The sequence below is a fragment of the Myodes glareolus genome, chromosome 19 (assembly GCF_982192425.1).
Source record: "Myodes glareolus chromosome 19, mMyoGla1.1, whole genome shotgun sequence".
NCBI lineage: Eukaryota > Metazoa > Chordata > Mammalia > Rodentia > Cricetidae > Myodes > Myodes glareolus.
The window spans coordinates 552,135-565,035 of record NC_142044.1 but is presented as its reverse complement, the minus strand read 5'-3'; the positions used below and the strand labels follow the sequence as shown (position 1 = coordinate 565,035).

The window sequence follows — 12,901 nt, the reverse complement described above, 5'->3', positions numbered from 1 at the left end:
TAATAAATTAACTAATTAATTAATTAAAAGTAATAATAAATAGTATGGAAGGATGTTCAATATTACTTGTCATTAATAAAATACAAAGGAAAACCATAGAGAGATACTGTTTGGTAGCTATATCCAAAAAGACAGATAAATAGAAATGTTTGCAAGTAAATGGGAAAATTGTACATTGTTAGCAAGAGCAGAAAATGGTACAAATTTCAGAGAACAGCTTGACAGTACCAAGGTAATTAAATCTAAAGTTACCAAATGACCCAGAAATTCTTCTCCTTGATATATAAACAAGACTAATGTGAATATATTCACACAAACTTGTGATAAATGTATATAATGGCATTATTCATTATTCAGGAAAAGTGAAAACAGCGAGTCTAAAGACTCGTTGACTGATAAAGACAACAAAAATAAAGTGCCTTTCACCAACGAAAAGAAGCTCTTAATGTGCCGCAGCATAGGTGACCTGGAAAGTCACAAAAAACCACAGAGTGCATTGTTCCACCCGTGTGACTAGTCCAGGAAGGGACAGAAAGCAGATTGGTGGCTTCTTGCATCTTGGGGAGTGGGACTAGAGGATTAAATGTGGCTTCTCCTAGTTATGAGGTCTGGGGAGGGAATAATTAAATGCTCAACAATCAGAGTGTGTTCTACAATCCAAATGTTCTATAATCAGACTGAACAATTCTGCGAATATGCTAAAAATCATTACTCTATGTTTCTAATGGTTAGATATTATAGTACATGAATATTTCTCATTAATGATTTCTAAATAAACTATGTGTCTGCCGGGTCTTGGCATAAGGGAAAGTCAAAAGAATACAAAATACTTTCTCTGCCATAGGAAATTAATTCATGAATACATTCAAGTTTTACTGGTAAGTGACTGCTAACTGGCTATATATTCCATATCTAGGCATTAAATTGCTAGATAAAGCTGAAGCCAGAGTGCTGATAATAACTCATCTAAGAAGTCACCCAGTACAGTTTCTTTCTGAAGAAAAATAGAAAAATGGAAGAAGGAAGATGGAAGAGAAACAATAAGGGTTGAGAACTCACTAAGAAAATCAAATGAGACATGATTACATTTTCTCACAGTAGAAATCACATATGTTGTCAGTCATGTCAGTGAATATTGGTTGTATAAAACTAAAGGAGAGTAGAACCACAGATGTGTAGCACTGTTAGAATACTTGTTTAGCAAACATTAAGTCTTAACATCACAGAAATCAGGTGTGGGGACACACCTCTAACCTCAGCACTCAGGAGGAGGAAAAAAAGGATCACAAGTTCAAAGTCACCCTTGAATACATAATGAATTCAAGGCTAGACTAGTTTACATAAAAAAAAATCCATGTGTCAAAACAAGGTAAAGAAGGGGAAAGAGGGAGAGGGAGAAGCAGAGATTAGATTAAAGAGCATAGCCAATTGAAAATGCCAAGAGTACCTCCTGAGGGAGTTCCAACGCTGCTGCCAAGACCCAAAATTGCCATCTTGTGAATTCTAGGCAGGAGCATCACTGCAGATTCTTCTCCCCTCTCCCAGTGGGGTATTTTGACTGGTTCCAGGTGGACATTCTCCAGACCATCTTGCTGTAGGTTTTGGTACATGATTTGGATGGCTTTCTCTAGGTTCTTAGAGCCACTCAGTCTGGGTCCAACAGTATCAACTAGTAGTGCCAAACGCTCATAGGACCGGTTCTGGCATTTACCATAAACAGCAAGGTTAATAATTGCTTTAGCAACATCTTCATAGCTGGCTACTTCTTTTTGTATTTCTTGAAATGTTCTCTGAGAAATGCCATTCTTGTATATAGCTTTTCCAGAACTTGGGGATAAAAGGTGAATGACGCCAAACATGAAGAAAAGGAACTTCATTGTTCCCAGTTGTTTATTTTTTCCTATGAGAAATGAATAAGAAAAAGAAGCATACTTTAGGCATCTGCTCACAATCCACAGCCTGCTTTTCAAGCAGCATCCTTCTTCCTTTCCAACCATCATGAAACGTCCCCAATCATATTCAAGCAATACAGTTCCTAGGGATAGACCCGTCGAACAGCAATGATTGAACTTATTAACCAGGCAGTGTGTAGTAAACCTATAGAATCACTCCTTACCTAGGATCTTGCTACTAAAAGACAGAGAGACAGAGGGAGACAGAGAAGAGGCGGGAGCAGGAGGAAGGAGGCAGCATGGTAAAGGGGATACTAGCTGCACTTCCCTATTAGTGGAGCACTGTTCAACTGGGTGTCCATTTTTCCTCTGCCCAAATTAGCTCTTTTTTCTTTGTCTGCCCAACTTGACCTCTGGGGTTATCTCAGATGTCATTTTTCTCAGTACTTTTCCTAATCCCATTTCCACTAAAAATACCTGATTCTTTTCAACAATATTTATTCAGCTATACTCTAGGAACTGTGATACGCTTTTAGAAGCATAGAATTAAACAAATGAAGAAAAAGCATGGGATTCGCTAGTATTTAGCTCTGTGATACCCATCACTCACACAATAATAATAAAACAACAAATACATTTTACCATGATTGCTTATGTATCAGACTGACATTGTCCTAAATAAAATGCTCTTGTTATCACATTTGATCCCCATAGGGGCCTCACTTCAGGAGGCAGACACTTATGCCCTTTATTTTTTATAAACAAGGAACTGATGCATCAGGACAGAGAGATTAAGAAACTGAGAATACATAGTTTCTCCAGTTCTAAGCTCTATGCTCAACAGTGCTACTCACTTAGCACTGCAGGGAGTTCAGACCCATAGGGTGACATGCAGACTGAGAATAAGTGTATCTAGTGCTGCTCAGTGTAGGAGATAATAGTCCCTTAGCATTAAAAAAAAATTTAAAGTTAATTCTGCAGTCATTCCAGGCACTTAGTAGGCACATGTGACTAGTGACTTCCATACCACACAACTCAAACAGAATTACTATCATTGCAGAAAGTTTGGACGATACTGGGTCAGACACCCTTTAAACTGTGCATACATTGTGGCTTGACTGCCCCTTCTAAAAGACATACCATTATTTAATTGGCATCAGTAGAGTTGCTGAGTGGTGAGACCTTTAAGTTTAGGTATTGAAGTCCTAATGAACTGATTTTTTCACAAGGGTAGGTGCTTTAGAACCTTCTCTTTGGTTTCTCTTTCACAGCCTCTCATGTCCTCTGCCACACAATCTTGTCCCGTGCGGTTACACAATAAGAAAAACCCTCTATCAGATTTTCCAGGCTCCAAATCAGTGAGCCTATAAATTTCTGTTCATTACTAGTTACATTAGTAATTGTCTCACAAAACACAAAATAGACAAGATTTTTAATTCTCACAAAAAAGTGTTTTTATTTCCTTTCCTTTATTAATTCATTGTTACCTTATTGCACAAAGATATTAGTCTTCAAAACTTTCAAAAATCTGAAAGCTATTCTTAAACCACAGATCTCAGAGACATAAACTGTTATACAGATACATTTCAAATTCAACTGACAAATAATAACTTTTAAAATGGCATTGGCAACCTTGTTTAAGTTGCCTTTTTCATTCCTTCATCCCTCTATCTGTCCATCTTGCCTGCCCTCCCTCCTTTGCTCCTTCTCCCTCTCCTTGCCTCGTATATAAATATTTCATATCTTGTAGACATGCAGTATTTACAATGTAGCTAGTGCAACCTGAAATATTTTTATTTCATGGGTGCAAAATATACAACTACTTTGATTTTAAAGATGTAAATATGAGAAAAAATTATTCCAGATATATTGGATTATTTAAAACTTATTTAAACTTTACTTATTTGTCATTAATCCTTAATGAAGAATTTAGAAAAATTAAATGTCATATATAGCCACATTTTAGTCAACAGTGCTCCTGTAAAATACCTCCACTTACTCTGCAATGAGAATGTTTTAAAAATAACTTCCCATGGAGCCCTATCCAACCAAATCTCTAAGCTGTTTACATCATCTTTGTTTCCATTATAATTATTTTTTGTTTTGCTTTGTTTTTGTTTGTTTGTTTTTTCAAGACAGGCTTTCTCTGTAGCTTTGGAGACTGTCCTGTAACTAGCTCTTGCAGACCAGGCTGGGCTCAAACTCACAAAGATCTGCCTGCCTCTGCTTCCCGAGTGCTTGGATTAAAGGTGTGCACCAACTTTTTTGTAACTAATGTTAACATCTATGTTTGTGCATAAATCTGTCTCTTCACCCTCAAAATAAAGGAGGATAAATGATCCAGCACCGCATCTTCAATTGCTAGATCCAATGTAGTCACTTGGTACCTTTTCATTTAAGAAGTAGATAAGCCTTTAATGTCTCGAGGTGTTAGTTTCCTTAGGGTACGGGGGTGACCTTCCCTCCTTAACAAACAAGCTTCAGAAATAAAAACTTACTATAATATTTAAGCATTGTGAAAAGTATGGCAACTCTGCATTGTGGCTGATTTTCTTTCTTATAAATATTTATATACTTTTTTGTCTTTTTGTTTGTTTCTATAATCACAATACCTATGTATACCTTTAAAGGTTAAATTTTGTTAAACAATCAAAGTAATGAAAGTTTTTCACCAGACTATTCTTTTTAGAAAGATTCACTAATTCCCTGGCTACAGTCCTGGACTATAGTGGAGAAGTGAGCTAAGCAGCAGTATACTCTGTATGCCTGATTGGGAATGTGGCATGACCAGCTACTTCAAGCTCCTGACACTTTGATATTTGGGCCATGTTGGATTTAACCTCAAAAAAACAAAAAACAAACAAAATCAAAAACAAATCCTTCCTTTTTAAGTTTCTTTGCCAAAGTTTTCCCATGGCAGTAGATGAGAAAATAATATGTTTATCAAATCTATTTTTTCTAAAAGGTCAGGGCTAATTTTAGAAAAATTAAAATACACAATCTTAACCTTTGAATGATAAAGATATGTCCTTTGGATGCCAAGGAAAGAGCGGCTTAGATCCAGACAAGAGTGGTACAGAGTTGAAGCCAGCTCTTCTTATGGCCCACAGCACTGGCACTCAAGTTCCAACAGACTCACAGTAGGTTCTGCAGACAGGAAGGAGTGCACATTTATCTCTTTTCAGTACAGTGTCGCTGTGCAGGGGCAGAAGGATTGGTGAAATTAAGCAAGCCGCAGTGATATTTCTTTGGAGTTCACAAAGGGAAAATAAATTGTATGTTAAGAACAAGAACAAATACTATTTCTTGACTGACACATTTTATTTTCTCTTTATTCAACTGGAAAAGATCTGTTTTTTTCCTTTTAGGCTCTAAGTTCTTCTGTCAATTCATTTGACAAAACTTTATTGAGCCATTTTTAAACTAGAGACTAAATATATAAGATAGTACCAAAGAACTGACAAGCATAAGAAGAGACAGAAAGGAAAAGTCCTGTAACTGCAGTAGTTACAAAGTCCAGGTAAAACAGGGCAGATGGAGCATTTGCTATATAGTGCTGAAACTGGGATTCAGAGGAAAGTCAGAGTTTCTTGATGATCTCCTGGAGAAGATGGAACAGGCACTCAGTAGGAAACAAACATGCAAAGGGAGGGAAGCTAACAAAATGTAGTCAGACACAACAAAGAAAATGTCAAACAGGTGGGTAAGTGGAAAGAAAACATGGAAGACACGGCAGCAACAGGAAGGAAAACTCCCGCAGGAAAATACAGAAGACACAGCAGTAACAGGAAGGAAGTATTCCCCAGAAAAACATAGAAGACACAGCAGAAACAGGAAGGAAGACTCTCCCAGGAAAGCACAGAAGAAACAGGAAATATATCCCAAGAAAACACGAAGACATAGCAGAAACAGGAAGGAAGTATTCCCCAAGGAAACATTTACTGTGTGAAGCTACAAACAGATGTAGTCAAGTGTCCTGGAGGGCTGTTACAGTGTGGGCAATGAATGCTCACTCTTTATCCACCACCATGAGACTAGGATAAGATGTCCTCTAATCTCCCGTACACTTGTACCCTGAGTACAGAGAAGCCACACAGGACCATGTTAGAACAGGGGCAACATGTAAAATATCTCAAAGTCTCAAAAGAGACACTACTTATTACCTATTGATTATTCTGTGAATTTCTCAGGGAGATGAAACAATGTCAAACAAGTAGAGAATGAGTTGGTCAAGAATTCATTTACAAAGAAACTCAAGATTTTCTTCAATTTAAAATTCCCCAAATACTAATAACCTGAGAAAAAATGACCCACTGTTCTTTCATGCAAATACAGAACTACTTAAAATGTCTAAACTTAAACTGCACATTTTAAAATGTTCTTTATTCTTATACAGAGGGTTGAAATCATTGTTCCTGCCCTTGAATTCAAGCTATAGAAACAGTAAATGGAATATCCTTCAAAATGTTAAACAGCTATTTTTAAAACGCATGCTGCACCATGTCTTTGACTTCAGAAACTTTACACACACACACACACACACAACACACACGAATATATGCACACATACAGTCACAGGAAACTTTGGAGCAATGTTTTAGAAAGACTTGTTTTGTATTTTGCATATACTGCCTTCAAAACCCATAGTTACAGTATCTTTCACAAAAACAGAACTTTGGGATGTCATTTTCTTTCTTTTCTACTTTAATTTGAAAGCAAAAGCAATATTTCTCATACTCCAAATTATATCCTAATAACAGACTTATATTTTGAGGGGAAAAAACATAAACCTTTTCTTCCATTTCTAAATATTTTTCGGGAAAATTCTTTGTTAGAAATAGTCTCAGGCTCTGATAACAATTCCAGAGTGACTAGACCAACAAGATGGACAAAGGCACAGCGGCAAGGGAGTGTGCTAAAAGATGGGCGTGAGACTTAGAACCCACTGATTTTTATTCGCTTTATTTTATCAGTTACTTTGTCTTCTAAAACCTGAATCTAATAGCAACATAAAAATGTAAATATTTCCTCTAAATCTTTTATTGCTGAGCAGGATTCACTGATGTAAACACAACTCTAAGTCTTTAATCAAAAGCATGGGTCAGATAAAAAGGATCAGAAATGCTAAATCCAAGCACAGATGCTGGCTCATTAAGGTTCACATCACAATTCCTGGGAATCTCCCTGGATTTAGGGTGGTTACCTTTAGTTATCTTCAGGAAGAAGTCTGTCTGTATTAAATTCAAAGCTTAATTAATATTGGCCCTACAGTTCCTATAGCAGGTAGGCTAGGAGTAGAAAATGTCTAGCTCAGTTATTTAAGCTAGTTGGTCTCTACATGGATGGTGCTAAGCACAGGAATCATTTTGAGTATAAATATTGCAGAGGGCAACCATTTGAATTGTAATACGGCTTTAAAATCTTACCAGGAAATATACATACTGCTATAAGGATGGCAATCTGTGTAGGAAAGATATTCCTATATTATAATTCTTTCTGTTTGTATCATTTGATTTTGAAGCAAGGTCTTACTGTACACTCCTAGCTGGCCTAGTATTCACTATGGAACAGAGGATAGCCTTGAACTCAAGACACCCCATCCCCCATTTTAGCTTCCCAAATTCTGTCATTACAGGAATGTACCACCACACTTAGTAGGTTTTTTTTTTTTAAAAAAATTAATATTAAATCCCGGACATTAGAGCCTTGAATGTAACTCTATTTATTAGACACAGGAATATAAAGTCATTTTCATATAACTATAACACAAGTAGATGTTTTCAAGAAATAATTATGCTGTCTTGTTCAAAACTTTACTAAGAGCAGATGAAATGCCAACACCCATGCCATGTGCAGCATAGAAGCACTGTTGTCACACCCCTACTGTTGTCACGCCCCTACTGTTGTCACGCCCCTACTGTTGTCACGCCCCTACTGTTGCCACGCCCCTACTGTTGTCACACCCCCTACTGTTGTCACGCCCCTGGGTGCCTCTATCACTGCCATCACACTTACCATAGGAGCTATTTTGTCCTTTTATTCTGCTGTAGCCATACCTCAGAATTCACATTTTTAAAACTACATCACCATAAGTCACATTCCTTTAATGTCTCCTTTATATTGTAGCCATGATAACACATTGATTACTTGAAAATATACATAGATCACCTCTGGTTTTAATTTCAGGAAACTAAACCAAGAATTGCAATAGCTTTTTAAGAGTTGCTGTGTTTCATGAGATGGAGAACTAACGATTTAACTAAATTGAATTAAACAATTCTCTTCCTCCCCCTTCCAGCTGATCTTCTAGCCAGACGAAGTCCTATGACTCGATCAGAAAGAGTCATAGATGTTACATCACTCTATTTTTATGACCATAGGAACAAGTCCAAAAGTGTAACATGAAGGGCCGGCTTATTGGGGTATCTGTTCCCACCCAGTACCCCACAGCCGGCAAGTTCCAGAGAAAATCAATCACACAGAGATCTCTATAAGTTATAAAGCTGATTGGCCCTTAGCTCTGGCTATTTATTAGCTGTTATAACATATATTACCCCATTATCCTTATCTACATTAGCCATATGGCTTGGTATCTTTTTCAGCTGTCAGCTCACATGTTTCTTCTTCGGTGGTCTGCGCAAGAATGGCAGAGGGAGCTTCCTCCTCCCTAGCCTTCTCCTATTTTCATTGCCCTGCCTCTACTTCCTGTCCCGTTAACCTACCTATACTTCCTGCCTGGCCAATCAGCGTTTTATTAAAATACATGATTGACAGAATACAGACAATTCTCCCGCACCACAAAAGAACTCATCCTCCATCACTCAACAGCAAAACCACTACTATTCCTGTTACCTGAGAAAAGATATTCCATTTATTTTAGCCACTATCACTTTAGTTTTATGCTTTTTCAGTCAGTGAGCACAGCTCCACAATTCAATTGCTAACACATGGTCTGCATACCTTACCCAGTGCTCATAAAAGTGTAAACATCCAACATCAGACACAGATTCTCTGACTCTCAACCTTCTCTTTCATTTCCTGCCCTAGTCAAGTTCCAATGCTAGTCAATACATTAGGAACAAATTTGGACTCTTCTCTCCCCTAGGGAAATGAGGTGAACACTTTGCATAACTTACCCCTTGCTTTCTTTCTTGACTAACCGTCCTTCTTTCCACCCTCACCCTCACTTCACCAGATCAGAAACGCATTTTCTTATGTTGGAACTGTGCCTCACCCTATCTCACCATCTTGCATTTAGTATGTTTTCCAGCTGGAGCTGTTTTGCCTCAAGATTTACATTAAATACAATTCAAATAACTCTTAGGACTAAAATGCATTTCCCACTATTTGCTACTCAGTCTCAGTTTTCTGCTATCATTTGAACAGTGGTGTCCTCTCCAAAATTTATGTTGAAATGCCATCCTCAATGCAACAGTATTAGGAAGTGTTGCTTTGGGGAAATGATGAAGACACAAGGCTCTGCTATCATCAAGTGGTATTTAGCACCTTTACTAAATGGCTCAAAGTTGAAAGCAGTGCTCTCTTGTCCTTCTGTCTATCCCACCATGTAAGGACACCACACTTACCCACTCTGGAAGATACAAGTAAATGAGGTCTTGAAAGCAGATGCCCATACCAGATACTACACGTCAGCACCTAGGTCTTGGACTTCTGACCTTCAGAACTATGAAAACAATTCTCTTCTTTACAAGTAACCCAGCTGGAAACATTTTGCTACAGCAACACATGTGAAAATAACTTGCTTATCGCCATATGTCCTTATGCTGCAGACCCATCAGGTTGTTGGCCGCTGCTTGCATCTTTATGCATCTCTGATTTTGCGCGTGTTGTCCTCTCTGCCCAAGTGATATTTTATCATTTGTAGATGGAAGAAGTTGGGCTCATGCAAGGTGCAGCAGCTTATCCATCTCTAACTCTTAGGTATAGCTGGTTGCTGAATACTCCATGCTGCTGGGCTGTGTTTCATGTATGTTACCATGCTAGACTATAAAATACTTAGTAGTGACAGTATTTCACTTTTACAAAAATTCAGTGAAAAAAAAAGCCAGGCAGTGGTGGTGCCTGCCTTTAATCCTAGCACTTGGGAAGCAGAGGCAGGCAGATCTCTGTGAGTTCAAGACCAGTCTGGTCTACAGAATGAGTTTCAGGACAATCAGAGCTACACAGAGAAATCTGTCTCAAAAATCAAAACAACAACAACTAAAAAATTCATGGAACATGTTCTCCTCAATAAATGTATTTTATCTTTCCATACAACCCAAAACACAGTATCTGTCAATAAATATTTATAGAATAACCTAACACATGCATCAAGCAAGTATTCTTACTTCTGTACATGGCTATGATTTATCACTTTAACAATTACTTTTCACCAATATGGGTTTGTTTCTGCTTGAATGTATTCACAAGTTTCTCCTACAAAGGGAGCTAGAAGACCTAGATTTGGTCTGGCTATTTCTCTTTAGACCTATAAGCTCTAAGAATTTATCTGAAGCTTTTCTTTATATGCTAGATGTAAAATAAGGAATATGTTTCTGCTCTAATTATTTATTATAGATTTCCTTAAATATTTAACAAGTATTTTCTTTACACTCCTTGCTACCACCTAGCTGAATCACCTTAGCTCAAACTCTTAACTGGTTCACATTTAAAGTCATCACTCAATCCACTGATTTCGTACCCTGTAGTGAGAAGTTTTGCTTCTATCAACTACTTCATACTCCTGTGGCTACACATTCTCTTCATTGATGTACTAGACCTTCAAACTCTAAGCCAAAATGTACCCTTCCTTCCATAATTTACTTCTTTCCAGGAATTTGGTGACAGCAATGATAAAAATAATAAATACAGGACTGGCATAAAGAGGGAGGTAATTACTGTAATAAAACTGACCATGTAGTGTATTGGCTTTTAGAACAGGTCAGCAGAAAAATAGAGCAAGGCTCTGTATCTTTTGGTTAGAAATATTTATGAATGTTACAAACAGAGATTAATGAGTCATTTTGATGAGATTTTGGAAGACTGGAATTTTGACAGACATGTAAACTGTGGGGACTCCACTCACAAGCTTTCTGAGTGGAACAATACTCAGTTGAGAATTTGGGTAGAGGCCATTTGTGCCATATCCTAGCAAAAAATTCTGGTTGTATTCTCCCTGTGTTCTAAGAACTTAAATTAATCTGAATTTAAAGGTAGTGGACATATTTGGTACAGAAAACCTAAGGACAGGATAGCATTCAAGGCTACATCATATTTACTGCGCACTGCTCATATCCAGACCTAGAGTGCAGGAGAACAAGAAGAGGAGAAATACAGGAAACATAAGCAACTGGTTGGTTGGGGAGAGAAAGTTAAAGTTGCTGACAAGTTGGGTGCTAAGAAAGCAGCTATAATTGTTGAAGAGACTAGCGCCATTGAAGCAAAAAAGTTATGATTTGAACTTGAAATGTCCCCCTCAGCGCATGTGTTTGAATACCAAGTTTCTAGTTGGTGATCCTGTTTTGGAAAGTTACATTATAAAATCTTTGAAAAGTGGAATCTTGCGAGAGGAAGTGAACTGTTGTGGGTAGCCTGAGTTTTATGCTCTGGCCTCACCTGCTGTCTGTTCTATAGTTCCTGACTTTAGACACAGCATGACCACATCTCAAACTCCTACCACAATGCCTCCCTTTCTATGATGAACTGAGTCTTCAAACTGTAAGCCCAAATGAACTCTGCTTGCCTTAAGTTGTTTCTTGTCAGATAGCCAACCATAGCAATGAGAAAAGTAACTGACACACAATAGACATTAAGACTGTACTAACTGAAATAACTCTACTATTTTTCATATAAAGAGGGATGGGAGGGAAATACAGAAAGAAAATGAAACACCCAACATAAGCCTTTTTTCTCAAGTACATCTTCAATTCTACTTAGAATTCAAAAACAGAGCAATAGATTTTACACTAAGGAAACCCCACCTAGCAACAGCTGGTACCTGGATAAAATCTACAAATGACACCAGTGACAAGTTCCTGGATTTGCCATTACACTGTAGTTACAGAGATTCTCTAATGAGGTAAGCTGGGCAAAGGGCACAACAGAATCTCTCTCTTCTGGTTTAGTAATGGCCTCTGTATTTTGTACTTGTTCCAAAAGGAAAAAGCAAAACATACTTATTTGACTGACTTGTAAGAAATTTAAACAATTCTTCAAATATCACTAACACTTATTTTTACTTTTGTAAATAGCCACAAATGAGAGAAACAAAATTATGTCTACGTTTTAGAAAAAAGAAGCAAGAGCTATTGCATGCCCAGCTTCCATTTTGGGCTGATTCACTTGTATCAAACAACTATGCCCCCTTTTGTTTTTGTTTTGAGGAGATAGGTTTTCTCTCTGTGTTTCCCTGACTATCCTGGAACTCACTCTGTAGACCAGACTAGCCTCAAACTCTTAGAGACCCACCTGCCTCTGCCACCCAAGTGCTATGATTAAAGGCCTGTGCCACCACCGCCCAGCTATACCTTATTTTCTTTTAATAAGGGCTATGATAATGAGTCTTTCTTCAAATACCTCTACCACTGAACGTAACATGCTGAATAACATGCATCTTGTAGAAACAAGGGAACTGAAAGAAGAGAGGTTAATTCTAATAGACAGGCAGAGGGACAGCTCATGGCATTCGTGACATTGCCCTTGGTTCTCAAAACCACAACAGAGTCTAATGGGAGTGAAGCAACTGATGTCTGACCAGAATAATCCTAGGAGCTTGGGTCTGGAAGAGTGGTGGTCCAAGAACAGTCCAAAAGTAGAATGTTCTCTTCCCTCTGGCTACAATGAGTGGCTCATGACCAGTACATGCAGATGCCAAACTGTCTTCACTTCCCCTTCCACCTTATCCCACAGAATAAGCCAGAGCTGACTCCTTTCAGTAGGGACAGAGAGCCCTGATAGTGGACTGTTTAGTGATTAGCACTCTTACCTCTGTAAGAAAACTTGTTGGGCTT

The 12,901-nt window shown here is 37.9% G+C and overlaps 1 protein-coding gene across 3 annotated transcripts in view; it reads right to left on the bottom strand.

Moving 5' to 3' along the window:
• Positions 1–12,901, bottom strand: part of Cpq (carboxypeptidase Q) — a 400,620-nt gene that overhangs the window by 320,602 nt on the left and 67,117 nt on the right. For all 3 annotated transcript variants that reach the window (XM_048457233.3, XM_048457231.3, XM_048457232.2), the window contains one exon: positions 1,448–1,900. In XM_048457233.3, the coding sequence (XP_048313190.1) occupies positions 1,448–1,877 (430 nt within the window). In that variant the 5' untranslated portion in view covers positions 1,878–1,900. The remainder of the gene's footprint in view (positions 1–1,447; positions 1,901–12,901) is intronic.